The sequence below is a fragment of the Salvelinus namaycush genome, chromosome 3 (assembly GCF_016432855.1).
Source record: "Salvelinus namaycush isolate Seneca chromosome 3, SaNama_1.0, whole genome shotgun sequence".
Taxonomy (NCBI): domain Eukaryota; kingdom Metazoa; phylum Chordata; class Actinopteri; order Salmoniformes; family Salmonidae; genus Salvelinus; species Salvelinus namaycush.
This window is the reverse complement of record NC_052309.1, coordinates 24,408,319-24,436,041: the sequence shown is the minus strand read 5'-3', so window position 1 is coordinate 24,436,041 and position 27,723 is coordinate 24,408,319. Positions and strand designations below refer to the sequence as shown.

The following is a 27,723-nucleotide window of genomic DNA, read 5'->3' as shown; positions in this document are numbered from 1 at the left end:
TGCAATATTTTTAATCAAATCAAATTTTATTTCTCATATACACATGGTTGGCAGATGTTAATGCGAGTGTAGCGAAATGTTTGTGCTTCTAGCTCTGACCATGCAGTAATATCTAACAAGTAATCTAACAATTTCACAACAACTACCTTATACACACAAGTGTAAAGGAATGAATAAGAATATGTACATACAAATATATGGATGAGCGATGGCTGAACGGCATAGGCGAGATGCAATAGATGGTATAGAGTATAGTATATACATATGAGATGAGTAATGTAGGGTATGTAATGTAAACATGATATAAAGTGGCATTGTTTAAAGTGGCTACGTTATTACATTCAATTTTTAAATATTAAGTGGCTAGAGATTTGAGTCAGTATGTTGGCAGCAGCCACTCAATGTTAGTAATGGCTGTTTAACAGTCTGATGGCCTTGAGATAGAAGCTGTCTCTCGGTCCCAGCTTTGATGCACCTGTACTGACCTCGCCTTCTGGATGATAGCGGGGTGAACAGGCAGTGGCTCGGGTGGTTGTTGTCCTTGATGATCTTTTTGGCCTTCCTGTGACATCGGGTGGTGTAGGTGTCCTGGAGGGCAGGTAGTTTGCCCCCGGTGATGCGTTGTGCAGACCTCACTACCCTTTGGAGAGCCTTACGGTTGTGGGTGGAGCAGGTGCCGTACCAGGCGTCGATACAGCCCGACAGGATGCTCTCGATTGTGCATCTGTAAAAGTGTGTGAGTGTTTTTGGTGACAAGTCGAATTTCTTCAGCCTCCGGAGGTTGAAGAGGTGCTGCTGCGCCTTCTTCACCACACTGTCTGTGTGGGTGGACCATTTCAGTTTGTCCGTGATGTGTACGCCGAGGAACTTAAAACTTTCCACCTTCTCCACTACTGTCCCGTCGATGTGGATAGGGGGCTGCTCCCTCTGCTGTTTCCTGAAGTCCACGATCATCTCCTTTGTTTTGTTGCCATTGAGTGTGAGGTTATTTTCCTGACACCACACTCCGAGGGCCCTCACCTCCTCCCTGTAGGCCGTCTCGTCGTTGTTGGTAATCAAGCCTACCACTGTAGTGTCGTCTGCAAACTTGATGATTGAGTTGGAGGCGTGCATGGCCACGCAGTCATGGGTGAACAGGGAGTACAGGAGAGGGCTGAGAACGCACCCTTGTGGAGCCCTAGTGTTGAGGATCAGCGGGGTGGAGATGTTGTTTCCTACCCTCACCACCTGGGGGCGGCCCGTCAGGAAGTCCAGTACCCAGTTGCACAGGGCGGGGTCGAGACCCAGGGTCTCGAGCTTAATGACGAGTTTGGAGGGTAGTATGGTGTTAAATGCTGAGCTGTAGTCGATGAACAGCATTCTCACATAGGTATTCCTCTTGTCCAGATGGGTTACGGCAGTGTGCAGTGTGATTGCGTCGTCTGTGGACCTATTGGGGCGGTAAGCAAATTGGAGTGGGTCTAGGGTGTCAGGTAGGGTGGAGGTGATATGGTCCTTGACTAGTCTCTCAAAGCACTTCATGATGACGGAAGTGAGTGCTACGGGGCGATAGTAATTTAGCTCAGTTACCTTCGCTTTCTTGGGAACAGGAACAATGGTGGCCCTCTTGAAGCATGTGGGAACAGCAGACTGGGATAAGGATTGATTGAACATGTCCGTAAACACCCCAGCCAGCTGGTTTTGGTAGCAGGCCGTGTCAGTGGCACTGTATTGTCCTCAAAGCGAGCAAAGAAGTTGTTTAGTTTGTCTGGGAGCAAGACATCGTGGTCCACGATGGGGCTGGTTTTCCTTTGTAGTCCGTGATTGACTGTAGACCCTGCCACATACCTCTTGTGTCTGAGCTGTTGAATTGCGACTCTACTTTGTCTCTATACTGATGCTTAGCTTGTTTGATTGCCTTGCGGAGGGAATAGCTACACTGTTTGTATTCGGTCATGTTTCCGGTCGCCTTGCCCTGATTAATCCACGGTTTCTGGTTGGGGAAGGTTTTAATAGTCGCTGTGGGTACACCATCACCGATGCACTTGCTAATTAACTCGCTTACCGAATCAGCGTATTCATCAATGTTATTGTCCGACGCTATGCGGAACATATCCCAGTCCACGTGATCGAAGCAATCTTGAAGCGTGGAATCCGATTGGTCGGACCAGCGTTGACCAGACCTGAGCACGGGCGTTTCCTGTTTTAGTTTCTGTCTATAGGCTGGAAGCAACAAAATGGAGTCGTGGTCAGATTTTCCGAAAGGAGGGCGGGGGAGGGCTTTGTAAGCATCGCAGAAGTTAGAATAACAATGATCCAGGGTTTTACCAGCCCGGGTCGCGCATTCGATATGCTGATAAAATTTAGGGAGCCTTGTTTTCAGATTAGCCTTGTTAAAATCCCCAGCTACAATAAATGCAGCCTCAGGATATGTGGTTTCCAGTTTACAGAGTCCAATGAAGTTCTTTCAGGGCCGTCGATGTGTCTGCTTGGGGGGGATATACACGACTGTGATTATAATCGAAGAGAATTCTCTTGGTAGATAATGCGGACAGCAATTCTAGGTCAGGTGAACAAAAGGACTTGAGTTACTGTATGTTGTTATGATCACACCACGTCTTGTTAATCATAAGGCATACACCCCCACCATTCTTCTTACCAGAGAGATGTTTGTTTCTGTCGGCACGATGCGTGAAGAAACCAGGTGGCTGTACCGACTCTAACGTATCCCAAGTGAGCCATGTTTCCGTGAAACAAAGAACGTTACAATCTCTGAAGTCTCTGGAAGGCAACTCTTGCTCGGAATTCGTCTACCTTGTTGTCAAGAGACTGGACATTGGTGAGTAGTATACTCGGGAGCGGTGTGCGATGTGCCCGTCTGACCAGAAGACAGCTCCGTCTGCCCCTTCTGCGGCGCCATTGTTTTGGGTCGCCGGCTGGGATCCGATCCATTGCCCTGGGTGGTGGACCAAACAGAGGATCCACCTCGGGAAAGTCGTATTCCTGGTCGTAATGTTGGTAAGTTGACGTTGCTCTTATATCCAATAGTTCCTCCCGGCTGTATGTAATAAAACGTAAGATTTCCTGGGGTAACAACAAAATAATACTTAAAAAACTAAATACTGCATAGTTTCCTAGGAACGCGAAGCGAGGCGGCCATCTCTGTCGGAACTCAGCTGCCTCAAATGTTGTTTTAGAGAGCTACAGTTCATATAAAGAAATTAGTCATTTGGAATACATTCATTAGGCCCTAATCTATGGATTTCACATGACTGGAAATACAGATATGCATCTGTTGGTCAGATACCTAAAAATAAAAAAAGTAGGGGCCTGGATCAGAAAACCAGTCACTATCTGGGGTGACCACCATTTGCCTCATGCAGCGCGACACATCTCCTTCGCATAGAGTTGATCAGGCTGTTGATTGTGGCCTGTGGAATGTTGTCTCACTCCTTTTCAATGGCTGTGTGAATTTTCTGGATATTGATGGGAAGTGGAAAACGCTGTCGTACAAGTCAATCCAGAGCATCCCAAACATCCTCAATGGGTGACACATCTGGTGAGTATGCAGGCCATTGAAGAATTGGGACATTTTCAGAATCGAGGAATTATGTACAGATCCTTGCGAGATGGGGCTGTGCATTATCATGCTGAAACGTGATGGCGGTGGATGAATGGCACGACAATGGGCCTCAGGATCTCGTCATGATATCTCTGTGCATTTAAATTGCCATCGACAAAATGCAATTGTGTTCATTGTGCGTAGCTTATTCCTGCCCATATCATTACCCCACTGCCACCATGGGGCACTCTGTTCACAATGTTGACACCAGCAAACCGCTTGCCATACACGCTGTCTGCCATCTGCCCGGTATAGTTGAAACCGGGATTCATCCTGAAGAGCCCACTTCTCCAGCAGGCCGGTGTCCATGGAAGGTGAGCATTTGCCCACTGAAGTCGATTACAATGCCGAACTGCAGTCAGGTCAAGACCCTGGTGAGGACGATGAGCATGCAGATGAGCTTCACTGATACGGTTTCTGACAGTTTGTGCAGAAATTATTCGCTTGTGCAAACCAACAGTTGCATTAGCTGTCCGGTTGGCTGGTATCAGACAATCCCGCAGGTGAAGAAGCCAGATGTGGAGATCCTGTGCTGGCGTGGTTACAAGAGGTTTGCGGTTGTGAGGCTAGTTGGACGTATTGCCAGATTCTCTAAAACAACATTTGAGGCAGTTTATGGTAGAGAAATGAACATTAAATTCTCTGGCAACAGCTCTGGTGGACAAGCTTCAGGGGAGTCATCTGTAGGTAACCCAGGACCGGGCTGTACAGCTATAGGACAGACACTTCAAAACCTTGTTCCTTATGATTTATTATTTGACTTTCTGTTTTGCCATTTATGAATGTGTTATTCATTGCGTTTCTATGAGCTATAGCAGTAAAGGCCAAATTCAAGATTTCATAAAATATATTTTTTATATATATATTTTTTAGACCTACATGGGTCCTAAAATTCAAAATCAAATGACTAAACTATACATTTTATGACCATATAAAAAAACAATTCCATATGTTAGCTTAGCCTTAGTATTTGCTGCGATTGAAGGGCTTAGACCATTAAAAAACAACTTAAGACATACCTATTCAAGCTAGCTTTTAATGTTTGATTGCTTAATTTTCTTAAAGTCAATATTTTGCATTAGTAGGTAATGTTTTGATGTTTCTACTTATTGATGTATTGATGCTGTTTTGTTTTCTACCTTATGTGTATTGAGCATGGGAAATGGGCTCTACAAATGAAATATTGTCATTATTATTATAAACTTATTTTCAATGCTCCCATAAATCTAAAACCACAAACAATTTGGCTCTATACGAATTACAGAACTACAAGTCATCCATCCATAGAGCAGGGTGACAGGCACAGGCCTCCAGGCCCAATTTGTGCTTTGTAAAAGTAGCCCAATCATACATTTCAAGTCGAGACAGATTGAGAATAAAGTTCATTTATTGAGATCACTCTTTACATATTGAAATGTATTTATTTTAAAGCAGATAGATAAATGACTGACACAACCCCTAACAAAAGTTCATAATGCAATACCAGATAAGCAAATGTAAAAAATAAAAAAACATTGGATGTAAAAGTGAATGCAAAATTGTTGGTATGTTTAAAAAAAAGTGTAAAGTTGATCAATTTACTGTTAATTCAATGGGCTGAAGCACTTGAAGCCTATGTCTCTCTGTGTTGTTAACAACTCTCCTCTGTCTCCTACCATTTTTCATACAGAAATCTCTGAAGTTTTCTCCCACAAAGAAGAAAAGGAAGGGGTCCAGGCAGCTGTTCCCTGCTGCAAGACAGAGCGTTACCACGGCGGCCTTCCGAATCACCTGGAGATAGCTGCAAGAATCCTCACAACCATTTAGCTGAGCATTCCGCTCTGCTGCCAGGAAGAAGGTTCGTACTACATGATAGGGCAAGAAGCAGATCATGAAGATGCCGAGACCAAGGATAACGAGGGCACAAGACTTCCTCCTGGAGGGCCTCTTCATCCCCTCCACCCCAGCCCTACACTGCCTCAGGCTGAGCAGCACACACACGTAGCAGACAGAGATGACAGTGAAGGGCAGGGTGAAGCCAACCACCAGGGCAGCACGGTTCAGGACGATGATGGTGCCAAGGCTGCTGCCCAATTCCAGACAGCGAGTCCGCTCTTCCCCCTCCTGGATAGTCCCAGAACTCAGTAGGGGTGCGGAGGCCAGGGACACAAAGATCCAGATGAGTAGACACCCTCCCCAACCACAGGATCCCCCCTCCAGATTCATGAACGTATAGGGGCGTGATACGGCCAGGTAACGGAGGACACTCAGGGCCAGCAGGAAGTAGACAGAGCCATACATGTTGATATAGAATACGTAGGAGACCAGGCGGCAGGTGATGTCCCCAAACGGCCAATGGGAGTCCAGCAGGTAGTATGCTGCCCTGAGTGGCAGTGAGCACACCAGCATGAGGTCAGACAACAGCAGGTTCAACATATACAGGTTGACTGTGGTGATGCTCCTCTTCCTCCTGTACATGCTGAGAAAGACCCAGAGGGAGGCACTGTTGGCTATCAGGCCCAGGAAGAAGAAGAGCAGGTATGCAGCAGGAAACACGCTGCGCTTGAAGCTGTCAATGGGACAATCGCACGTCAGATTCCTCACCTCTGATTCCAGACTCATATTGCCTGTGCCTCCAGTGAGACCTGTGAATAAAGGGAGGGAGACACAGGTATGGAAAATGTACTGCAAGTGCTGGAAGGTAAAAAGACAGCAAACAAAAGACTGAAAAGGTGAATACTAACAGTACATTATGTTAAGGCATTTAATTACAGACCTCTCCTCTTCTGATGCTACCTATTTACCGTACATTTTTACAGCCACATGAGGGGCATAAAGAGATAATCTGATTATATGCTTTACTATCAGATGGTGTGGTCACTTTATAAAACTGGCCAACAATGACTGATAGATTTTTAAACTTGTGTTTTTCTAACAAAAATAGCCAGAGCCACTTTACAGGAAGTATTTTTCACATACAGTGCATTTGTTAAGTATTCAGAACCCTTCCCTTTTTCCACATTTTGTTACGTTACAGCCTTATTCTAAAATGGATTAAAATTTTTAAAAATCCTCAATCTACACACTGTAATGACAAACCAAAACTTTTGCAAATGTGTTTGCAAATATATTAGTAATAAAAACAGAAATACCTTATTTACATAAGTATTCAGACCCTTTGCTATGAGACTCGAAATTGAGCTCAGGTTCATCCTGTTTCCATTGATCATCCTTGAGATGTTTCTACAACTTGATTGGAGTCCACCTGTGGTAAATTCAATTGATTGGACATAATTTGGAAAGGCACATACCTGTCTATATAAGGTCCCACAGTTGACAGTGCATGTCAGAATAAAAACCAAGCCATGAGGTCGAAGGAATTGTCCGTAGAGTTCCGAGACAAGATTGTATCAAAGCACAAATCTAGGGAAGGGTACCAAAAAAGATCCCCAAGAACACAGTGGCCTCCATCATTCTTAAGTGGAAGAAGATTGGATCCACCAACACTCTTCCTAGAGCTGGCTGCCGGGAGATGACCAAGAACTAGATGGTCACTCTGACAGAGCTCCAGAGTTCCTCTGTGGAGATAGGAGAACCTTCCAGAAGGACATCCATCTCTGCAGCACTCCACCAATCAAGCCTTTATGGTAGAGTGGCCAGAAGGAAGCCACTCCTCAGTAAAAGGCACATGGCTGCCTGCTTGGAGTTTGCCAAAAGGCACCGAAAGACTCTCAGACCATGAGAAACAAGATTCTCTAGTCTTATGAAATGAAGATTGAACTCTTTGGCCTGAATGCCAAGTGTCACGTTTGGAGGAAACCTGGCACCATTCCTACGGTGAAGCATGGTGGTGGCAGCATCATGATGTGGGGATGTTTTTCAGCGGCAGGGATTGGGAGACTAGTCAGGATAGAGGGAAAGATGAACAAAGCAAAGCAAAGAGAGATCCTTGATGAAAACTTGCTCTAGAGCACTCAGGACCTCAGACTGGGGCAAAGGTTCAACTTCCAACAGAAAAACAACCCTAAGCACACAGCCAAAACCACGCAGGACTGGCTTCGGGACAAGTCTCTGAATGTCCTTGAGTGCCCCAGCCAGAGCCCGAACTTGAACCCAATTGAACATCTCTGGAGTGACCTGAAAATAGCTGTGCAGCGACACTCCCCATCCAACCTGACAGAGCTTGAGAGGATCTGCAGAGAAAAATGGGAGAAACTCCCCGAATACAGGTGTGCCAAGCTTGTAGTGACATACCAAAGAAGACTCGAGGCCAAAGGTGCTTCGACAAAGTACTGAGTAAAGGGTCTGAATACTTATGTAAATGTGATCTTCTGTTTATTTTGTTTTTTAAATTTGCAAAAATGTCAACAAATCTTTTTGCTTTGTCATTATGGGGTATTGTGTTGATTGATGAGGGGGGAAAAAACAATGTAATCAATTTTAGAATACGGCTGTAACGTAACAAAATGTGGAAAAAGTCAAGGGGTCAGAATACTTTCCGAATTGATGTCCAATGTCTAATAATTTTTTTTTGTAAATTAATGATATTAGACGAGGGGTCTCCAACCCTGTTCCTGGAGAGCTACCCTTCTGTAGGTTTTCACTCCAACCACAGTTGTAACTAACCTGGTTCAGATGATCAACTAGATAATTATTAGAAACAGGTGTGCTAGATTAGGGTTGGAAGGAAAACCTACAGGACTGTAGTACTCCAGGAACAGGGTTGGAGAGCCCTCTATTAGACCTAGCTGATCTGCTGTTGATTTATTTCAGGGAATCTGGTTTCTCATATGTGGATTTAGTATTCACTCGTTTCAACAGGTCTAATATCAAATACAACAAAAATAAACATGAGAAAGTTGACAGTACCTCTCTCTGTGGTCCAATACTGTTGCATACTTGTCGCCAGTCCAGTGAACCCTGTTGAATCAGTCTTCTGATGGCTATGGTAATAAGTGTCTGAACTATATCTGGAGAAAGCCAAACACAAATGAGTGCAATCTCTTTCTCTACAATGCCTTCAGGGTTTACTCGGGGTGTGACTTCCTCTGATGTATTGCAATACCACTCTGCTGCTCTCTAAGTCCAATTCTACCTCATTTGCCATTGTAAACAGTTCACTGAGGCTATTCAACTGCTATGCAAAGCAACTGTGTGTTCAATTATGTTTTTATGACAAGGCTGTAGCTTTGGGTAAGTTAAGATAACATTTGAAATATGATTGAGACAGTTTATAATGGAATATACAGTTGTCACCGTTTTTGACAAACCTCTGTGCATGCAATTAGATCCACTTAAGTAGTTTCACAATGTCCTATAAAAAGCAATGTTATAGTGAGTTTTGCAGTTTTTACTGTAACATGCAATGTTCGTGTTTTCATTCCATGACAGGCTCTGACCTGTTTTCTTCTGTTTGATTCAACCTTTCTGGAGCATCAGAGATAAAGATCAGTTTAGCATCCGCTCTACACCCAAGTAAAAACAAAACTACAGAGCACAAACACTTCTTCTGATGAACAATCTCTCCAATCCTAGTAAACCACAGTTTTCTTGACCTGAATGTGTAATTTTCGCTGAGAGAGGATGTATTGAACAGGATGTATTATTGAAGTGATTCAGTACCTCACTAACAGTGACATATCATCCAAATGTTACTAATTAAATATTTTTGAATTAAGTACCAAGTAGTACCAATCATTATTACCATCTTATTTGAGGTCAACTACCTGGTAATTTGACTGTACCCATAAAATAAAGTGTAACGACCAAAGCAAAAAATTCACCATAAAACCTATAACGTTTTAGACAATGGTAAAAACAAAGGTTTTATTATAGCGTTAGAGAAAGACAGAGAAACATACAATTAATCACATAGGAAAATCTTTTCCAAATAATTTTAAGGCAGAAAAATACCAAAACATATGTATTTAACATAACATATGTTTAACAATACCTTTGCTATAGAACATGCATTCATTTTCAATGTAAAATAAAGTAAATCCTTAACGGAAATGTTGTCTGTCACCCATCTGTCACCCCTTTGGGGGGAATAAGCACTAAGAACCTTCTGTAGTTACTGTGGTTAGACTAGAGCGTCCTCTAGTGGAACAGGGGACTGAGGCTGGAGACATCCCTCCTGCCTCACTGTGTAGGTTTATTGGCGGAATCTGTCAGAGCTGGTGTGTGATTGGTGACCGTGGCAGTATGGGTAATTTCGTTTTTTCTACTGGCCAAAATGGTCTGGATGTACATTGTAAGCTGTCGAGGGGAATCAGGGAAAGATGTAAGGTTAAGCAGTTACAAGTTAAAGACATATCAAAACCAGAAAGAAAAAATAAAATGTTGAGAATTGCGGCTTACTGATTGTTGTTTTGCGAGAAGGTCGCGATGTATGGCCTGTCGTCGCTCCCGCTCCTTGTCATTGCTGGTTTTCCAGGTCTGGGCCACAGCTCTCACCTGCTTCTCATCTAGACTTGGGTTATCTTGCCACTGTAAAAACACAAGTCATTGTAATGCGCATTTGATTTATTCCACACAATACTTCAAGGAGGCATCAGTGTAATATTAAATACTAATATTAATGTAATATAATATGAGGGACTAACCAAGCGCAACACATAGTCATCCAGGGAGAGGTTCAGTAAGGAATGCAGGGACTTGATGGCCTCGTTGACCTTCTCACAGCTAGAATAAATCATGTTCTGTTTTTCAGGAGAGAGACGCATTCAAATGTTAATGTAAGAGGCATCTATCCACTGACAGATAATCTCAAACAGAAACTTTAGAGATAAGCAACTGATTATCACACAAGTGTGGTGGTGAGACAGGCCTGATACCTTCAGCTGCCCATTAGTTTTCTTGTACAGGGATGACAGACTGACAGCCATAGTGGAGGTGGAGGGGCTGGGAACGTTGGTGTTGCTGTGTTCTGCCTTGTTCAAGAAGAAAGCACCCTTCATAGTGGAGAGATAAACATACAGCTGTTTTTACACATCATACATATATCATTCACACTTTATTTATTTTTGATGAACAAGAGTTCAAGTAAGGAAGTCGCAATGTCTCAAAACCATGATTACTCTATGTTTACAGGCAAGAGCAGAAGTGAGGGGGGGGGGGGGGGCGAGCTCCCTTCAATACAGGACCTCCATCAGGCGGTGACAGAAAAATTGCTATAACGTCCAGCAAACGGTACCAGGGCATCGGGTCACGGACCAAAGCCATAAGACTGCTAATTAGTTAATTACAGTGCATTCGGTGTTGTAACTTTAATGTGTTACAGAGTTAATGTTTAAGTTAATTCATTGAGCTGTATCTAAAGATATTTCTTTAGAGTTATTTACATATGTAATTGTATTGGTTAGTATTGAATTACACTTTTGACTGCAAGTTCCAGAATGCCTTGCGACAGGAAGTAGAGAGTGAACGCGCTAGTTAAGTGCAATTAACAGGTGATTATTTGGATCCTTTGCGCTAGCATCTTACTTGCATTGCTCTGTAGAATCTAAAGTTGTTAAATGTAACGTGATCAAGTATTATTACTAAAAGAAGCTTTCATATCAAACCCGACGTCCCGAGTCTTTACTTTGAAGATAGTTATTCTATATTCGGAAAGTATTCAGACCCCTTGACTTTTTCCACATTTTGTTACATTACAGCCTTACTATAAAATTGATCAAATAGTTTCCCCCCTCATCAATCTACACAAAATACCCCATAATGACAAAGCAAAAACAGGTTTTTAGAAATTCTTGCCACAAAAAAACCTAGAGAAAACAATGAAATATCACATTTACATAAGGATTCAGACCCTTTCCTCTGTAGTTTGTTGAAGCACCTTTGGCAGCGATTACAGCCTCAAGCCTTATTGGGTATTGCGATACAAGCTTGGCACACCTGTATTCGGGGAGTTTCTCCCATTCTTCTCTGCAGATCCTCTTAAGCTCTGACACGTTGGATGGGAAGCGTTTTCAGGTCTCTCCAGAGATGTTCGTTCGGGTTCAAGTCCGGGATCTAGCTAGGCCACTATAAAACATTCAGAGACTTGTCCTGATGCCACTCCTGGGTTGTTGTCCTGTTGGAAGGTGAACCTTTGCCCCAGTCTGAGGTCCTGAGTGCTCGGGAGCAGGTTTTCATCAAGGATCTCTCTGTACTTTGCTCTGTTCATCTTTCCCTTGATCCTGCCTAGTCTCACAGTCCCTGCTGCTGAAAAACATCCCACAGCATGACTCTGCCACCACCATGCCAGGTGCCAGGTTTCCTCCAGACGTGACACTTAGCATTCAGGCCAAAAAGTTCAATCTTGGTTTCACCAGACCAGAGAATCTTGTTTCTCATGGTCAGAGTCCTTTAGGTGCCTTTTGGCAAACTCCAAGCTGTCATGTGCCTTTTACTGAGGAGTGGTTTCCGTCTGGCCACTCTACCATAAAGGCCTGATTGGTGGAGTGCTGCAGAGATGGTTGTCCTTCTGGAAGGTTCTCCTATCTCCACAGAGGAACTCTGGAAATCTGGCAGAGTGACCATTGGGTTCTTAGTAACCTCCCTAACCAAGGCCCTTCTCCCCTGATTGCTCAGTTTGGCCGGGTGGCCAGCTCTAGGAAGAGTCTTGGTGGTTACAAACTTCTTCTATTTAAGAATGATGGAGGCCAATGTGTTCTTGCATTGACCCCATCTTGCACGGACTATGCATACTCACAAAACTATATAGACAATATATATATATATATATATATCTACATACATACACACTACACTGACACTCTCACGCACATTCACATATACTACCTCCGCACTACGTACTGTTCTTTATTATACTCTTATTATTATCTATCCTGATGGATAGTACCCTCCCTTTATGTACATATCTACCTCAAATACCTTGTACAGCTGCACAGTGATAAAGTACTAGCACTCCCTGAATATAGATTCATTCTAATGTATTTTATTCCTTGTGTTACTATTATTTTAATTTTTTTAACTCTTCATCATTGGGAAGACCTCGTAAGCAAGCACTTCACGCTAGTCTACACCCGCTGTATTCGGCGCATGTGAAAAATAAAATATTACTTTTGATTTGACTACGAGACTGCTCACCACTGTCCATGAAAACATATTTAGCTGTGTTGTAAAACTAATGTATAGTAGTTCCTCTTTACCTCTGCCTCGTACTCAGCCCAGGCAGTTTTGCAGTCAGCCTCACTGAGCTCCTCCTCCTCTTTGTGGTCCAGCAGGGACTCGTGTTCATGGTAGCAGACAATCTGCCCCTTACAGCTCTGCAGCAGCTCTGCCAGCACCATGTCCTGGGAAACACAGACAAACAATGTCACTCAACTCCCTACTCTAATAATTGAGATTATAATGGTCTTGTGTGTTTAATTTGTAGCTCTGGTCACCTTGGGCAGCAGCGGTGTGGTCCTCTTGCTCTTCTTCTCAGAGTTGGGGTCATCCAGCAGGTCTGGCTCAAACATGTAGAGCTCCGTCAGTTCAAACAGTGTGAAGTGTCTCTGTATCTGCTGCTGGTCCACCACCCGGAACGACAGTGATTGCTTGGCCACCTGCCGGTCGTAGATCTTTTCCTCCATGGTGCCCTGGAATGAATCAGCAATTCAATATCAGTGATTACAGAATTATATGTAGGGCCCTATAAAATCCGCGTTGCGAAGAACGCTGATGGAATCACGGAATCCAGACATTAAAACGGAATTCAACAATATTCAAAAATGTATTGAACTTAGTAGAAAATCAACTAAATGTATTATTAGAAAAATCATTAATTTGCCAAAGTTCACAAGACATGAACAAAATGCATCAGTGATTCATATTTTCCTGCAACTTTCTGAAAATGTCACAGGAATGTCCCTGTCCGAGTGTGTGTGTGCAGTGTCTAAACTGTGTAACCGTTGCGATGATGCTAATGATAAACTTCTTCTGGTAGAGATGGAAAGGCGTGCCAAAAAAAAACATCTCAATTAAATGTTAACTACAAAGTAACCTATGCCTACCTGGCAGAATGATATCATGATTATTTGCATCAATCCAGTGGCCATATGTTTTGCACACTGCAATGCATGAGCTCTACAGAAACATAGCTAACATAGCAACGGTCTCTTGCTGGTGCACACAGGGTTACTACACCTAAATAACCAAACTTCTTCTAGTTTTCCCAGACCATTTCCCAAAATTGGTCTCCTGAGCATTGTTGTGTACTTAGAACATCCAAATTTGATTTGTTTTTTTCCTATAAAAAAGTAAAAAAGTGAATTTAAGATGGAAAACCTGAAAAAAAAACTGAGGAAAACCGAAACCTGGCCAAACAAAAACGGAGAAAACCGAATTTGGGAAAAAATAAAACAGATTTTATAGGGCCTTATAAACTCAGCAAAAAAAGAAACGTCCTCTCACTGTCAACTGTGTTTATTTTCAGCAAACTTAATGTGTAAATATTTGTATGAACATAAGATTCAACACCTGAGACATAAACTGAACAAGTTCCGCAGACATGTGACTAACAGAAATTGAATAATGTGTCCCTAAACAAAGGGGGGGTCAAAATCAAAAGTAACAGTCAGTATCTGGTGTGGCCACCAGCTGCATTAAGTACTGCAGTGCATCTCCTCCTCATGGACTGCACCAGATTTGCCAGTTCTTGTTGTGAGATGTTACCACACTCTTCCACCAAGGCACCTGCAAGTTCCGGGACATTTCTGGGGGGAATGGCCCTAGCCCTCACCCTCCGATCCAACAGGTCCCAGACGTGGTCAATGGGATTGAGATCCGGGCTCTTCGCTGGCCATGGCAGAACACTGACATTGCTTTCTTGCAGGAAATCACGCACAGAACGAGCAGTATTGCTGGTGGCATTGTCATGCTGGAGGGTCATGTCAGGATGAGCCTGCAGGAAGGGTACCACATGAGGGAGGAGGGTGTCTTCCCTGTAACGCACAGCATTGAGATTGCCTGCAATGACAACAAGCTCAGTCCGATGACGCTGTGACACACCGCCCCCAGACCATGACGGACCCTCCACCTCCAAATCGATCCCGCTCCAGAGTATAGGCCTCGGTGTAACGCTCATTCCTTCGAGGATAAACACAAATCAGACCATAACCCCTAGTGAGACAAAACCGCGACTCATCAGTGAAGAGCACTTTTTGGCAGTCCTGTCTGGTCCAATGACGGTGGGTTTGTGCCCATAGGCGACATTGTTGCCAGTGATGTCTGGTGAGAACCTGCCTTACAACAGGCCTACAAGCCCTCAGTCCAGCCTCTCTCAGCCTATTGCAGACAGTCTGAGCACTGATGGAGGAATTGTGCGTTCTTGGTGTAACTCGGGCAGTTGTTGTTGCCATCCTGTACCTGTCCCGCAGGTGTGATGTTCGGATGTACCGATCCTGTGCAGGTGTTGTTGCACGTGATCTGCCACTGCGAGGATGATCAGCTGTCTCCCTGTAGCGCCGTCTTAGGCGTCTCACAGTACGGACATTGCAATTTATTGCCCTAGCCACATCTGCAGTCCTCATGCCTACTTGCAGCATGCCTAAGGCACATTCACGCAGATGAGCAGGGACACTGGGCATCTTTCTTTTGGTGTTTTTCAGAGTCAGTAGAAAGGCCTCTTTAGTGTCCTACATTTTCATAACTGTGACCTTAATTGCCTACCGTCTGTAAGCTGTTAGTGTCTTAACGACCATTCCACAGGTGCATGTTCATTAATTGTTTATGGTTCATTGAACAAGCATGGGAAACACTGTTTAAACCCTTTACAATGGAGATCTGTGAAGTTATTTGGATTTCTACGAATTATCTTTGAAATACAGGGTCCTGAAAAAGGGACGTTTCTTTTTTTGCTGAGTTTATATGTAATCATACAATGTGTCCCACAATCATATTACAGGAGATAGGTTCATACGAGATGTGATTACCTGAGCCAAGAAGCGGTAGACAAACACAGCCTTCAGCTGGCCAAAACGGTACACCCTGAAGATGCTCTGGATGTCATAGGAGGGATTCCACGAAGCGTCAAAAATTATGACCCTGTTAGCTGCTACCAGGTTGATCCCAAGGGACCCAGCTCTTGTCGAGATGAGAAACAGACGACCCCTGAAAGAAAAGGGGGATGAAATTAAATCAAAGGAGTGATTGTGAGTGGGATCTTAAAAACAGACCATCTCATCAATTCACATTAGGGCTACAATTACGGATGCCTTGCCATATAGTAATACATCACTAAGTAAAGTGTTATGCTGCATACTGTGTTGAGGTTTGGCACAGCGAAATGTGAGATGTAGAAAAGTACAGCAGTCAGACAGAAATGTACCGCTCGTTGGTGGCATCATTGAAATCTTGCACCCATTTCATCCTGGATGTGGCGCTGGTGGACCCGTCAATACGGTAATAGTCAGTGTTTCTGATCCAGCTGCCATCACCTACAGTTTAGAAAAGGAAACAAAGAAAATATTACACAATAATAGACTCTGAAGATGCATTGTTTTGTTGTAAAACTATAACATTTGAAAAGCCAATGGGACTGGTACCTTTGTATAGGGATGATTGCCTGTTGTTTTTGGCTTTGTTGGTGAGGTCCAAGAAATCTTCAATCATGTCTAATGTGATCAAGGATTGACTGAACACCAACCTGTGAATATACAACAAAAACTGATGAAGAAAAGGTTAATTCAACAAATCTGCTCTGTGAAACTGGCTAACTTGATCCTTCTTTTTTGAAATGCACCACTGGTGCCTGAATCCATTTCCCAAGCACACATATGGTGAATCCCAAACCAGCCCCTCACCCCTACCAACTCGCTCGGAGGGCCCTCTGTTGTCATGTTGCTGACGAAACTTAGAGGGTGACTTCAAGAGTGGCGGGGGGATCAAATAAACCCTTCAACTTCGGGACACACTCGTGACTTGAATGATTCAATTCAAATGAGAAAATTCCCTGTCGTTTTACAAGATATAAACATCAGTAACAGTTAAACGTTTAATTTGGGATGTATTTCATATGTTACATGTGTCAAGCTTAGAAATCAGACAAAAACAAATATAGGTGGCTTATAATTAGGCACGCCTCTCCATTCTTTTGTGTGAATTTGTGCAAACTCAAAATAATGTGGTGTGTTTTTGGGATACCACTTCGCTCTGAAGCATAGCTTGCTTGGTCAAAGTGTTTATCGGAGGGTCTAAATAGCCCCTACACCCTCCATCATTTTCAATTCCTCAGCTTTGGGACACTAGTGCATATGGCGGAGGCGTGCGTGAACGCATAAATGGAGGGGCGAGGGGAAGGGGGATGATTTGGGATTCAGCCTTACACTTTGTCTTCCAGTTCCTCTGCCATTTGGAGAATCTCAAACAGCAGCACCATCTTCCCTGAGTGTCCCAGGATGGTGGCGTCAGAGTCACTCAGCATTGACTTGTACCAGTCTGCAGCCGGACTGTCAGGCCTGAAACTGGTGGACGCTCTCAACGCTGAACACAGAGCATACAATATCACCACTGACTTCAAATGAATGAGACTAACAAATAACTCATTAACATAAGGTAAATCATTCAAAATGTTCATTAGTAACACTAGAAGGTATTGTAATAGACTCGGTAAAGTCATTTCCTGAATGGAAGAGACAACTCTACCTTTTACCACTGGGACCAGTGGACCTGCTCGCTGGTCTCCTTCCACATCGACACCCTTTGATGTGCTGTTCCACACCAGGATCACCTCCACATCCTTGCTGTCTTTATCAGCATTCACCACTTTCCCCTTGTTCTCCTTCTCTTTCCTGAGTGGGACATAAAGGAAAAGTAATGAAAGACAACAATCTATTATTTGCATTATTTAATTTGTCATTAGGTGGTAATAGACTACTTCAGGCATCACACAGCGGTAGCAGTTAAAAGATTTGGGTAGCCTACTGAATACTCATGCTTACACACCTCTCAGTTTTCCCCTGGTGCTTCCCATCAAAATGGCCCTGAAAACAAAGAGCATCTATGTTGATGACGGTTTGACTGACATACCTCAGGATCCGTCTGCAGATGAGAAAATAGTAGTTTTTGTTCAAACCTGCATCTGATGGGTCTTTACCTTATTTTCTTTGCTGATATAGTTGAGCTGCAGACACCAGGGATGGTTCCAGATTCGGCTGAGTATCTGGAAGTCCTTGAAAAGGCTGGTTCCGGCTTTGCCCCTGGCTCCCTCAACCACAGACCTAGCTCCTAAACACATATGCAGCTTTTTTCTCCAAAAGGTTTATTAAATCATGCACATTTCATTGATATGTACAGAGCTTTCTGATCTAACGATGGAGGTTCTTACCAGTGAAGTTGTCCAGGTAGTAGCAATACAGTCTGTACTGGAGAGGGGTCACCCTCACTGCCATAACATATTCATGTTTTGGGGGCAGGAACTTGGTCAAGGCTGAGTAGTCTCTTCTCTGACAGAGAGGAAAACACACTAAGTGTATCCACTGGAAACTGACAAAGAACTTTGCAACAAATACTTGTAAAAAAGTAAGCAGTGGTTCTGATAAACTACAAATAAAGGTGCCATACACTCCTAGTAATTGAGCTGTCTCACCTGTACACACCCTGCCAACATTGCATGAAGGACATGGGCGCGATTCTTCATGATGCGGACGTCTCTGGGGGTGGAGTCTGCACACTGGCCGTTTTGAATGGGGTTGATAAAGCGATTCCGGAACTCCTTGATTGAGCCCAGAAGGTTTTCCTTGATGAAGTTGACCATGCAGTGGTCTGAGAAAACAAAAATATATAAGACACGGCTACACCTTTGACTACTATAATTTTTTTATATAATAAAACTGAAACATGAATAAACTAACCCAAACGTTGACATACTGCCCAGAGAAGTAGCTTAAATGGAAAGGCAGTCATAGGCTGTGTTCAAACTGAAGCAGGCCTCCTTACACTCATTGAGGTTGTTCTGCAGTGGTGTGCCTGTCAGCACCACCCTCCGTTTGGTCTTAATGGCACTCATAGCTTTAGAGATGTTGGATGCCTCGTTCTTCAGGATGTGACCCTCGTCGCAGATCACAAAGTCTGGACCTGGAGTACAACAAATGTAGTGTATTAGAGTTTCAACACCAATCAATTATACTACTTCAAAATTGTACATACCTCTCAACACTTCACATGCATATAATTGGTAGAGGATGTACCTGGATCGACTAGAGTACTGTCAAAGGTCTTTTTGAATTTTCCGTGGATGACTTTGAGGCCTAGTGTGAGGTTACGGTACATCTCATAGCCCATAATCATAACACCACCATCCATCTGCCATCTCTGCAGGGCAATATAACGCTCCTGTGGTCGCTTCAGTGTGGCCAACTCTGTCACCTACGAGATGGAAAAAAAGAAACATGAAATACCTTGAATATACTACAATGCATATCAATAACCTCTGCATGTATTTGACAAAACAAAAACTAAAATCTTCTTGGCTACCTTGACTTTGTCAGCTCCCATGTCAACTTGCCACTTCTCAAACTCATTGACCCAGTTGAGGATGGTGTTGAGTGGACACACCACCAGGGCAGTCCTGAAGTTCATGCACTTTGACTGCAGCATCGTATGGAGAAATGTCACCACCTACATGAGAAAATATTGAAGAGCTTCTACTATTATATATTATATAGTATTATATACTAAACAAAAATATAAACGCAATATGTAACAATTTCAAAGATTTTACTGAGTCACAGTTCATAGAAGTAAATCAGTCAATTGAAATAATTTCATTAGACCCTAATTTAGGTATTTCACATGACTGGGCAGGGGCGCAGCCATGAGTGGGCCTAGGAAGACATAGGCCCACCCACTAGGGAGACAGGCCCAGCCAATCAGAATGAATTTTCCCCCACAAAAGGGCTTTATTACAGACAGAAATACTCCTCAAAACTTGAGACATCTGTGGCATTGTGTTGTGTGACAAAACTGCACATTTCAGAGTTGCCTTTTATTGTCCCCAGTAGAAGGTGCACTTGTGTAGTCAAATTAAATTGTATTTGTCACATGCGCCGAATACACCTTACCGTGAAATGCTTACTTACAAGCCCTTAACCAACAATGCAGTTCAATAAATATAGTAAATAAAATATTTACTAAATAAACTAAAGTAAAAAAAATCTAATCAATCAAAAAGTAACTCAAGAAATGTACATAACAATAACGAAGCTATATACAGGGGGTACCGGTACCGAGTCAATGTGCGGGGTACAGGTGTTGGTGACGTGGACACCAAGGAACTTGAAACGCTCAACCCGCTCCACTTCAGTCCCATCGATGTTAATGGGGGCCTGTTCGACCCTCCTCTTCCTATAGTCCACGATCAGCTCCTTTGTCTTGCTCACATTGACGGAGAGGTTGTTGTCCTGGCACCACACTGCCAGGTCTCTGACCTCCTCCATGTAGGCTGTCTCATTGTTGTCGGTGATCAGGCCTACCACTGTTGTGTCGTCAGCAAACTTAATGATGGTGTTGGCGTCGTGCTTGGCCACACAGTCGTGGGTGGACAGGGAGTACAGGAGGGGACTAAGCACGCATCCCTAATGATCATGCTGTTTAATCAGCTTGTTGATATGCCACACCTGTCAGGTGCATTGATTATCTTGGCAAAGAAGAAATGCTCACTAACTGAGATGTAAACAAATTAATGCACAAAATTTGAGAGAAAAAAGATTTTTGTGCGTATGGAAAATTTCTGGGATCTTTTATTTCAGCTCATGAAACATGGGAACAACACTTTACATGTTGTGTTTATATTTTTGTTCAGTGGAGTATCTCTAGTATTGTTAACAAAAGATACTGTTTTATGAATGACATATGCATATGACAACACTCCTACTGTTCGCTTCCTTTTACCTGCAGTGTCTTTCCTAGGCCCATGCAGTGGGCCAGTAAGCAGCCTGATCCAGGGGTTGAATTGGCCTTCTTCACAGACTCACAACAACAGTCCCAGATAAACTGCACACCTATCAGAAGGAGGAAGAGATACAGCAAATTGAAGGGGCAATGCTGATAGCCACTGTATTTGACTTACTGTCTGTATTGGGTTTGTACAACTGAAATAAAAACCGAGACTTACCATCCACCTGGTGAGGCTTGAGCCTGGTCACCAGGTTCCTGTGCACCTGGATGAGTGGCTCCTTTGTCCCCTCATCCTGATCCAGGACCAGCTTAGTGGTGATGGGACAGGCCACATGAGATGCCTCATCCTCAATAACAATCACCTGCGAGGAAACCACCATTAGACCAAAACTGCTAATATAAAATGGTATAATATATAATTTAATAAAATAAAATAGAGTAGTAGTATGACATTTCCGATAGTGCATGGATTCTACAGTGAGTGTGCATGGAGAGGGTCAGCTGTGTGTAGTGTACCTCTCTGAAGTCCTCCCTCTGCTCTCTTTCTGCCAGGCGTCTGCGTCTCTCCTCCTCCTCCTTCAGGGCTCTCTGGGTCTCCGAGCGGAGGTGCTCGTCTACGATGATCCTGCGGATCTTCTTGCGGCCCTTAGGTGTATCTTTGTTGTCCCCTTCCTCGCCGTCCTTCTCTTCATCGTCACTCTGTTTAGATAGATAGATCAGTAAGTCACCAGCAGTTAAAGAACCCTTGAACACACTGTAAAAAAGAACATACATTTTAACAATGATACATTTAGCACCTGATAGTACACAAACAATAAAACAAGAATAGCAAAATGATCATCATACATCTCAGAAAGCCAATAGTTACACATCAATGAAGTTAGTAAGAAGGATACAAAAGGGTGACTGACAATGCAAATGTAAAATGAGATGGTGATATCGCCTAGAGGAAGAAATTCAAGCCAAAGAACAAGCTCTGAATGACCTCCAAGGTCAACTTCAAGATGTCTACGAGGAACCTCAAGGCCTTCGATGCTCTGTCCGTCCAAAGAACCCTACATACAAAATGCTTGCATTGCAAAGAGAAGCGGCACATTAAAAGGAAAAAATACTTATCTCCATGTATGAGCAATGGAAGATCCAAGCCCGCAAAGCAAGAGAGCAGCTAAAGTCAGATGTAACAGAGAGCCAGCTGGTATTTCTGATCGACACATTGAAGAAAGGAACGGATGATGTCATGAGCATCTATCTTGAAATTCAAGATCACATCACACAGTCAACTGAGTTAAGGCGTTGTGTCGACACAGGTGAGGCAGTTACAGCAGATATTATCAGAATTGCCTATGAAAAGATAACAGGCATTGATGAAGAGTTTGATGCCGAACAGGAAAACCATTGTCTCAGTGAGTTACTTGATCGCGACTACACTCGCTCCATTTACGGATCTATAGTCTCACAAATTAGTCACAAGTCCAGTGTTCAATCCAGCCATCACTCCATGGCCTCATGTATGGCAGCCAAACGTGCAGATGCAGCAGCAGAGCTGACAGCAAAGGAAGTTGACTATGAAGTGTTGCTGGAGAAAAAGAAACAAAAGGAAATGATACAACACTCAGAAGAGCAGTAAAGGAAGGATGTGAGTTGGAACAACTACAGGCAAAGAGAGATGTAAAGGCAACTCGGGCCAGGTTGTAGGCCTAGAACCAGGAGGTAGTATGGAAAACTAGCTTCTGAACTGTCAACAACATTACTCCAACTACCATTCAACAACTCTCCAATGCCCCAGCATCATCACCTCATGTGGATGTGACTTCTCTGGCTCAAGCCTTCCAAGATAGTAAAGTCCTTAATTGACTTCCAATGCCAGAGCCATTTGTATTCAACGGTGATCCAATTCAATTCCTTGAGTGGAAAGCCTCATTTGTGTCATTTATCAATCAAAGAAGTGTCTTGTTAGTTGACAAGCTTTATTATCTTAAGAAGTATGTGGGTGGCCCAGCTCGTAAGACCCTGGATGGTACTTTCTACAGAAATGATGACGAGGCCTACAAAGACGTGTGGAACAAACTCAACCATACAGAGGGCATTTAGAGAAAGGCTTGCAAACTGGCCAAAAACTCAACTTAAGAACACCGTAGGACTCAGAGATATTTCAGATTTTTTAAATGCCTGTCAGGATGCTATACCTATGTTAAAGGTCTTCAGATATTAAATGAATGTAAAGAGAATCAGAAGCTATTTCAAAAACTGCCTGACTGGGCAGCTTCTTATTGGAACAGACAAGTTACACAAACCTTGAACAATAGTCAAGAATTGCCCAGTTTCCAGGAATTTGCTACGTTGATGACGATGGAAGCAGAGATTGCTTGCAATCAGATAACTTCTTTCTATTCTGGAGTTATATCTGGAGTACTTCTCCTGTCTTATCCAGTGTCCTGTGTGAATTTAAGTATGCTCTCTCTAATTCTCTCCTTCTCTCTTTCTTTCTCTCTCTCGGAGGAACTGAGCCCTAGGACCATACGTCAGGACTACCGGGCATGATGACTCCTTGCTGTCCCCAGTCCACCTGGCCTTGCTGCTATTCCAGTTTCAACTGTTCTGCCTGCGGTTATGGAACCCCTACCTGTCCCAGACCTGCTGTTTTCAACTCTTAATTATCGGCTATGAAAAGCCAACTGACATTTATTCCTGATTATTATTTGACCATGCTTGTCATTTATGAACATTTTGAACATCTTGGCCATGTTCTGTTATAATCTCCACCCGGCACAGCCAGAAGAGGACTGGCCACCCCTCATAGCCTGGTTCCTCTCTAGGTTTCTTCCTAGGTTTTGGCCTTTCTAGGGAGTTTTTCCTAGCCACCGTGCTTCTACACCTGCATTGCTTGCTGTTTGGGGTTTTAGGCTGGGTTTCTGTACAGCACTTCGAGATATTAGCTGATGTACGAAGGGCTATATAAAATAAACTTGATTGATTGATTGATTCTCTCCGAATTCATCCGAATGTACCACTGAGAAACGAAATGTCAGGGAGACCAAGAGGAGCATGGCAAGTGTTCTCAGCACTCAAACATTCACAGATAGAGAGAATCAAAAGTCAGCCAAAGGAAGTGCAAGGCCTCTGTGTATGTTTTGCCAGGACAATAAGCATCAGCTCCATGGCTGTTCTAAATTCATGACCAAGTCTCTGGAGGAGCGACAGAAATATGTGAACGAAAATAAGCTTTGCTATGGGTGCTTGAAATCTGGTCACAGTGCAAAGGACTGTCATCATCACCACACCTTTGACACCTGCAAAGGAAAGCATCGCACGTGTCTCCACGATGACAGTTAGGTAAAACGGGAAAAGCCTACACCTCTGCCAATTTCTTACCAAAATAATATGGATGAGGCAGCAACTGCAATGTCACTCAACGTAGCTGGAGAAGGACAATCTACTAACACTTTCATAATCATACCAGTGTGGGTGTCAAAGGAACATGTCAGGTGCTGAAAAACTTGTCTACGCCCTGCTTGACATCAAGAGTGATACTAAATTAATTGACCAGGAAGTGAGCAATGCTTTACAAGCAGACACGTATCCAGTGAAACTGAAATTAACTACTATGATAGGACATGACAGTTGTGAAAAGCAAAATAGTCTCAGGGCTTCGTGTGAGAGGTTACAGCTCCACCATCCAAATCAATCTTCGTCCTACCTACACCAAGGATTGCATACCTGTAAACCGCACCCACATTCCGACCTGTGAAACGGCCAAGCACTGGAATCATCTCTCCATGGTATTCCAACACAAATCCCAACACTGAAGGATTGTCAGGTTGGCCTTCTGTCATGACGTGCCCTGGGGGGAGGATCATAGCCCCCCTCTCTCTCTCCACAGTATTATGACTTTACGACAGGTCATAAATACCTGGTAGAAACTGCCATGCAGTATTGAGAGAGTCTACCAGAACAAAGTACATATTTTGTTCAAAACTACTAATCCCCAAAATGGGAGAACTAAACAATATTTCTATATATATAATATTTATATTTTTGAGAATGTGGGAATGGTCCGTGGACACTTAAGGGACGGTTATGACGAGTGTGTTTCACTTGGTGATCTCATGAAGGACAGGAAACACACATAACTGTATCTCTTAAAGTGTACATGTCCCAGCTGTCAGGTTTACATCTAAATATTGTGAAACGTATGTGATTAAACATGAAACTATTTGCGAAAAGATATAATGTCATGTTAACCTTCTAAATGAGTATGGATTTTCATAGAAAGATGAACTAGTCAGTGGCTACAATTCTATAGGCCATCGGAGACCATACAGCTGTAGTTTGGATACACGGACGGAAATGGTTAAACTCTGAGACTATCGATCACTACAGAATAAAAGCAAATCTTAGACGAATAATTCCTAGTCTGCATCTAGAAATTACATAAGTCTAGAACGAGAATACTGACAACCGCCGAAGCATCTATCTATGAGAACATTTCCGAATGGTACTCTGAAGTATCCATGTGTTCACGTGCAAAGGATTAGCATTTCAATTAATACAATTATAGACTGTGTGTCGTAAATCCCTTTTCTTTCCCGCACTTTCTCAGTCCCCACCCCTTTCCTTTGTCTACCAAGCCGTCATATCGGCTTAGCCCACTCTGGACTTTTCTATCAGTTAGTAACCAATATCTACTGTTTGTTTGTGATGTATTTCTGTGATTATTTAGTTAGTTAGAAAATAAATTATTAAGACAATTTGTATATTGCTGACTCATTATGGAAACTAGGGTTCGTGCAGATAACCAAGAATTTTACGACGTTTGGAATGAGACTAATGAGGTAACAATTAAATGAATTAATAGAAGATTAATTGATCAGAAATGTAAATATCTGAAGTTATATTCAGAAAATTATAACTTTAATCTCAACATTTTCCGTGGTCCCCCGACTTCCTAATTAATTAATGTTTACATGATAAGTTTAATCACGTAATAATTAAACCTAGAGAGAACTGATTTGATATAAATAAGTCTTCACATTTAATGATCATCACAGACACGACACTTCTGATAGGCGAGAACTGCTCAAGGGCAATGGCACCAAAACAAGTGATTTTAGGTGAAAATGATGAGCCCTACGCTGTTCGAACTGACTTAGGACAGAGCGTTGTTTTCTTTGTAAGGAAAATGCAGACTGTGTTTTTTAAAATTGAGATGCAAACATGAGTCTCTGAGCAACTTTGTCATCTGAACCATTACAGTAGTGAGTTCTTGTTTAGCTTGTTGTTTGCATGCATTTATCACTATATCATCTACATACATTGGAACTTCAGACCCTGTACAGACAGAAGGAAGATCATTAATGTACGAGCTGAACAATATTGACCTTTGGGGAATGCAAACATTGTAGATATGAGTGGAAAAAAGTTAGTTTTGATTTTTACACTGATGAGACAGCACCAACTTTTGAAAGGTTTTAGATTTGTTAAACAGGGTTGTTTTTACTAAATTTATGCAACAGGTTGAAATGATTAGATTGCTGGAAAGGGGTTATGGGTTTGTTTATTGTTTACTGTTTATTGTTTAATTTAGGTGTTGATTTTACTTAATTAAACATTGTATTATCTGATGTGTTTGAGTAGGATTCTTTCTTCCGGGACGGATGGAAGTTACCTAAAGTATGTATGTTTAAGGAGACACAGGAGAACACGTCTACATTTTTATTAAATGCCTGCGATTAAATATCACTGATTCCTTACGCTGAGAAATGTACTACATTTGCGACAGAGGAAACAATTCTTACATTTAGATAGTAATAATACCAGGATAATTGTATCTAAGGGTAGCGTATGTTCAATTAAGCATACATATACATTGATGTAGATTAAAATTTATGATTAACGATTTGAGGTAGAGTGGAATTATCATTATTATTAGGTTTTGTTTATAGTTAACTTTTGGGTTTCTGAATCGGTGTAGTATAATGTATGCTAACGAAGTGTTTTGTGTTTTTTCTGGGAAAATGGGGGTTTCATTGTCTCTCTTTGGAATGTTTCCTGGGACTATAATCTTGGGGAGAGTGAGTGAGATTGAGGCCGTAAACTACCAAATTGAAAAGGCCTGGACATTTTTTGTTTGGTTTTACCTTAAGGTTTGCAAATACCCACACACACAACACATTTGTTATGACTATTTGTTGGTGTTTTTAAAATACTATGTTTGATTTTTTTTTTAAATTTCCTTTGGGTTTGGTGAGTTTTCCATTTCACTTAGTGCTAAGGTATCTTAAAGGGGCACGCACGCACATGGAATTTTTATTTTCTGAGTTTTAATTAAACATGTGAATTCTTTTGATAAAGGAATGTTCTGGGAACTGGGATACAACATGTAGGAAATGTTTGACAATTTTTTTATTTTTTTATTTGTCTAATATAGTAAGAAACACTTCTTTTTTTATTTTTATTTTTATCCCCTTTTCTCCCCAATTTTCGTGGTATCCAATCGCTAGTAATTACTATCTTGTCTCATCGCAACAACTCTCGTACGGGCTCGGGAGAGACGAAGGTCGAAAGCCATGCGTCCTCCGAAGCACAACCCAACCAAGCCGCACTGCTTCTTAACACAGCGCGCCTCCAACCCGGAAGCCAGCCGCACCAATGTGTCGGAGGAAACACCGTGCACCTGGCCCCCTAGGTTAGCGCGCACTGCACCCGGCCCGCCACAGGAGTCGCTGGAGCGCGATGAGACAAGGATATCCCTACCGGCCAAACCCTCCCTAACCCGGACGACGCTAGCCCAATTGTGCGTCGCCCCACGGACCCCCCGGTCGCGGCCGGCTGCGACAGAGCCTGGGCGCGAACCCAGAGACTCTGGTGGCGCAGCTAGCACTGCGATGCAGTGCCCTAGACCACTGCGCCACCCGGGAGGCCAAGAAACACTTCTTTGAAGGGTTTGTATGACCTATGACCCGTATCATGACTTTTCATTGTGGCTTGATCAGCCTCATTGGAAAGCCATTTGGATAATGAATTTAAAGGTAATTTGTAATAATGATTTCAAGGTAATTTGTGTAATTGATAATTATTGTGGAGTTCTTTTATAGTTCTTAGCCATATTTGTAATTTGGACCAATGTGAAGAAGGAGAGGGCATTGCCTTTGACTAAGGGTAGGCTGCTTTAAGTCTATTTTCCTATGACCATATGGGTCAAATCATTTTTCTTTGTGGAGTTTTTCAGAGTAGTGATTTTAATTTGATTAGGTTATTTG

The 27,723-nt window shown here is 42.7% G+C and overlaps 2 protein-coding genes across 2 annotated transcripts in view; both read right to left on the bottom strand.

Moving 5' to 3' along the window:
• Positions 1-5,173: 5,173 nt before the first annotated feature.
• Positions 5,174-6,202, bottom strand: LOC120043697 (cysteinyl leukotriene receptor 2-like). The gene has a single exon (XM_038988247.1). It carries the CDS (start codon positions 6,200-6,202, stop codon positions 5,174-5,176), a length of 1,029 nt encoding a protein of 342 aa, XP_038844175.1.
• A 3,172-nt stretch (positions 6,203-9,374) lies between these two features.
• Positions 9,375-27,723, bottom strand: part of LOC120045102 (transcriptional regulator ATRX-like) — a 38,497-nt gene continuing 20,148 nt past the window's right edge. Inside the window, exons 15-35 of the mRNA XM_038989977.1 lie at positions 20,981-21,163; positions 20,682-20,826; positions 20,459-20,568; positions 19,043-19,186; positions 18,757-18,934; positions 18,506-18,643; positions 18,156-18,331; positions 17,895-18,012; positions 17,664-17,794; positions 17,513-17,550; positions 17,213-17,358; positions 16,894-17,050; positions 16,114-16,214; positions 15,897-16,005; positions 15,502-15,679; positions 12,973-13,167; positions 12,736-12,879; positions 10,417-10,533; positions 10,186-10,281; positions 9,941-10,069; positions 9,375-9,838 (exon numbers count right to left, since the gene is read on the bottom strand). Coding sequence (XP_038845905.1) covers positions 9,722-9,838; positions 9,941-10,069; positions 10,186-10,281; positions 10,417-10,533; positions 12,736-12,879; positions 12,973-13,167; positions 15,502-15,679; positions 15,897-16,005; positions 16,114-16,214; positions 16,894-17,050; positions 17,213-17,358; positions 17,513-17,550; positions 17,664-17,794; positions 17,895-18,012; positions 18,156-18,331; positions 18,506-18,643; positions 18,757-18,934; positions 19,043-19,186; positions 20,459-20,568; positions 20,682-20,826; positions 20,981-21,163 — 2,850 coding nt within the window. The 3' untranslated portion in view covers positions 9,375-9,721. The remainder of the gene's footprint in view (positions 9,839-9,940; positions 10,070-10,185; positions 10,282-10,416; positions 10,534-12,735; positions 12,880-12,972; positions 13,168-15,501; positions 15,680-15,896; positions 16,006-16,113; positions 16,215-16,893; positions 17,051-17,212; positions 17,359-17,512; positions 17,551-17,663; positions 17,795-17,894; positions 18,013-18,155; positions 18,332-18,505; positions 18,644-18,756; positions 18,935-19,042; positions 19,187-20,458; positions 20,569-20,681; positions 20,827-20,980; positions 21,164-27,723) is intronic.

Coding starts and splice junctions, on each gene's coding strand:
- LOC120043697 (XM_038988247.1), bottom strand. CDS start 6,202: ATGAGTCTGGAATCAGAGGTGAGGAATCTGACGTGCGATTGTCCCATT.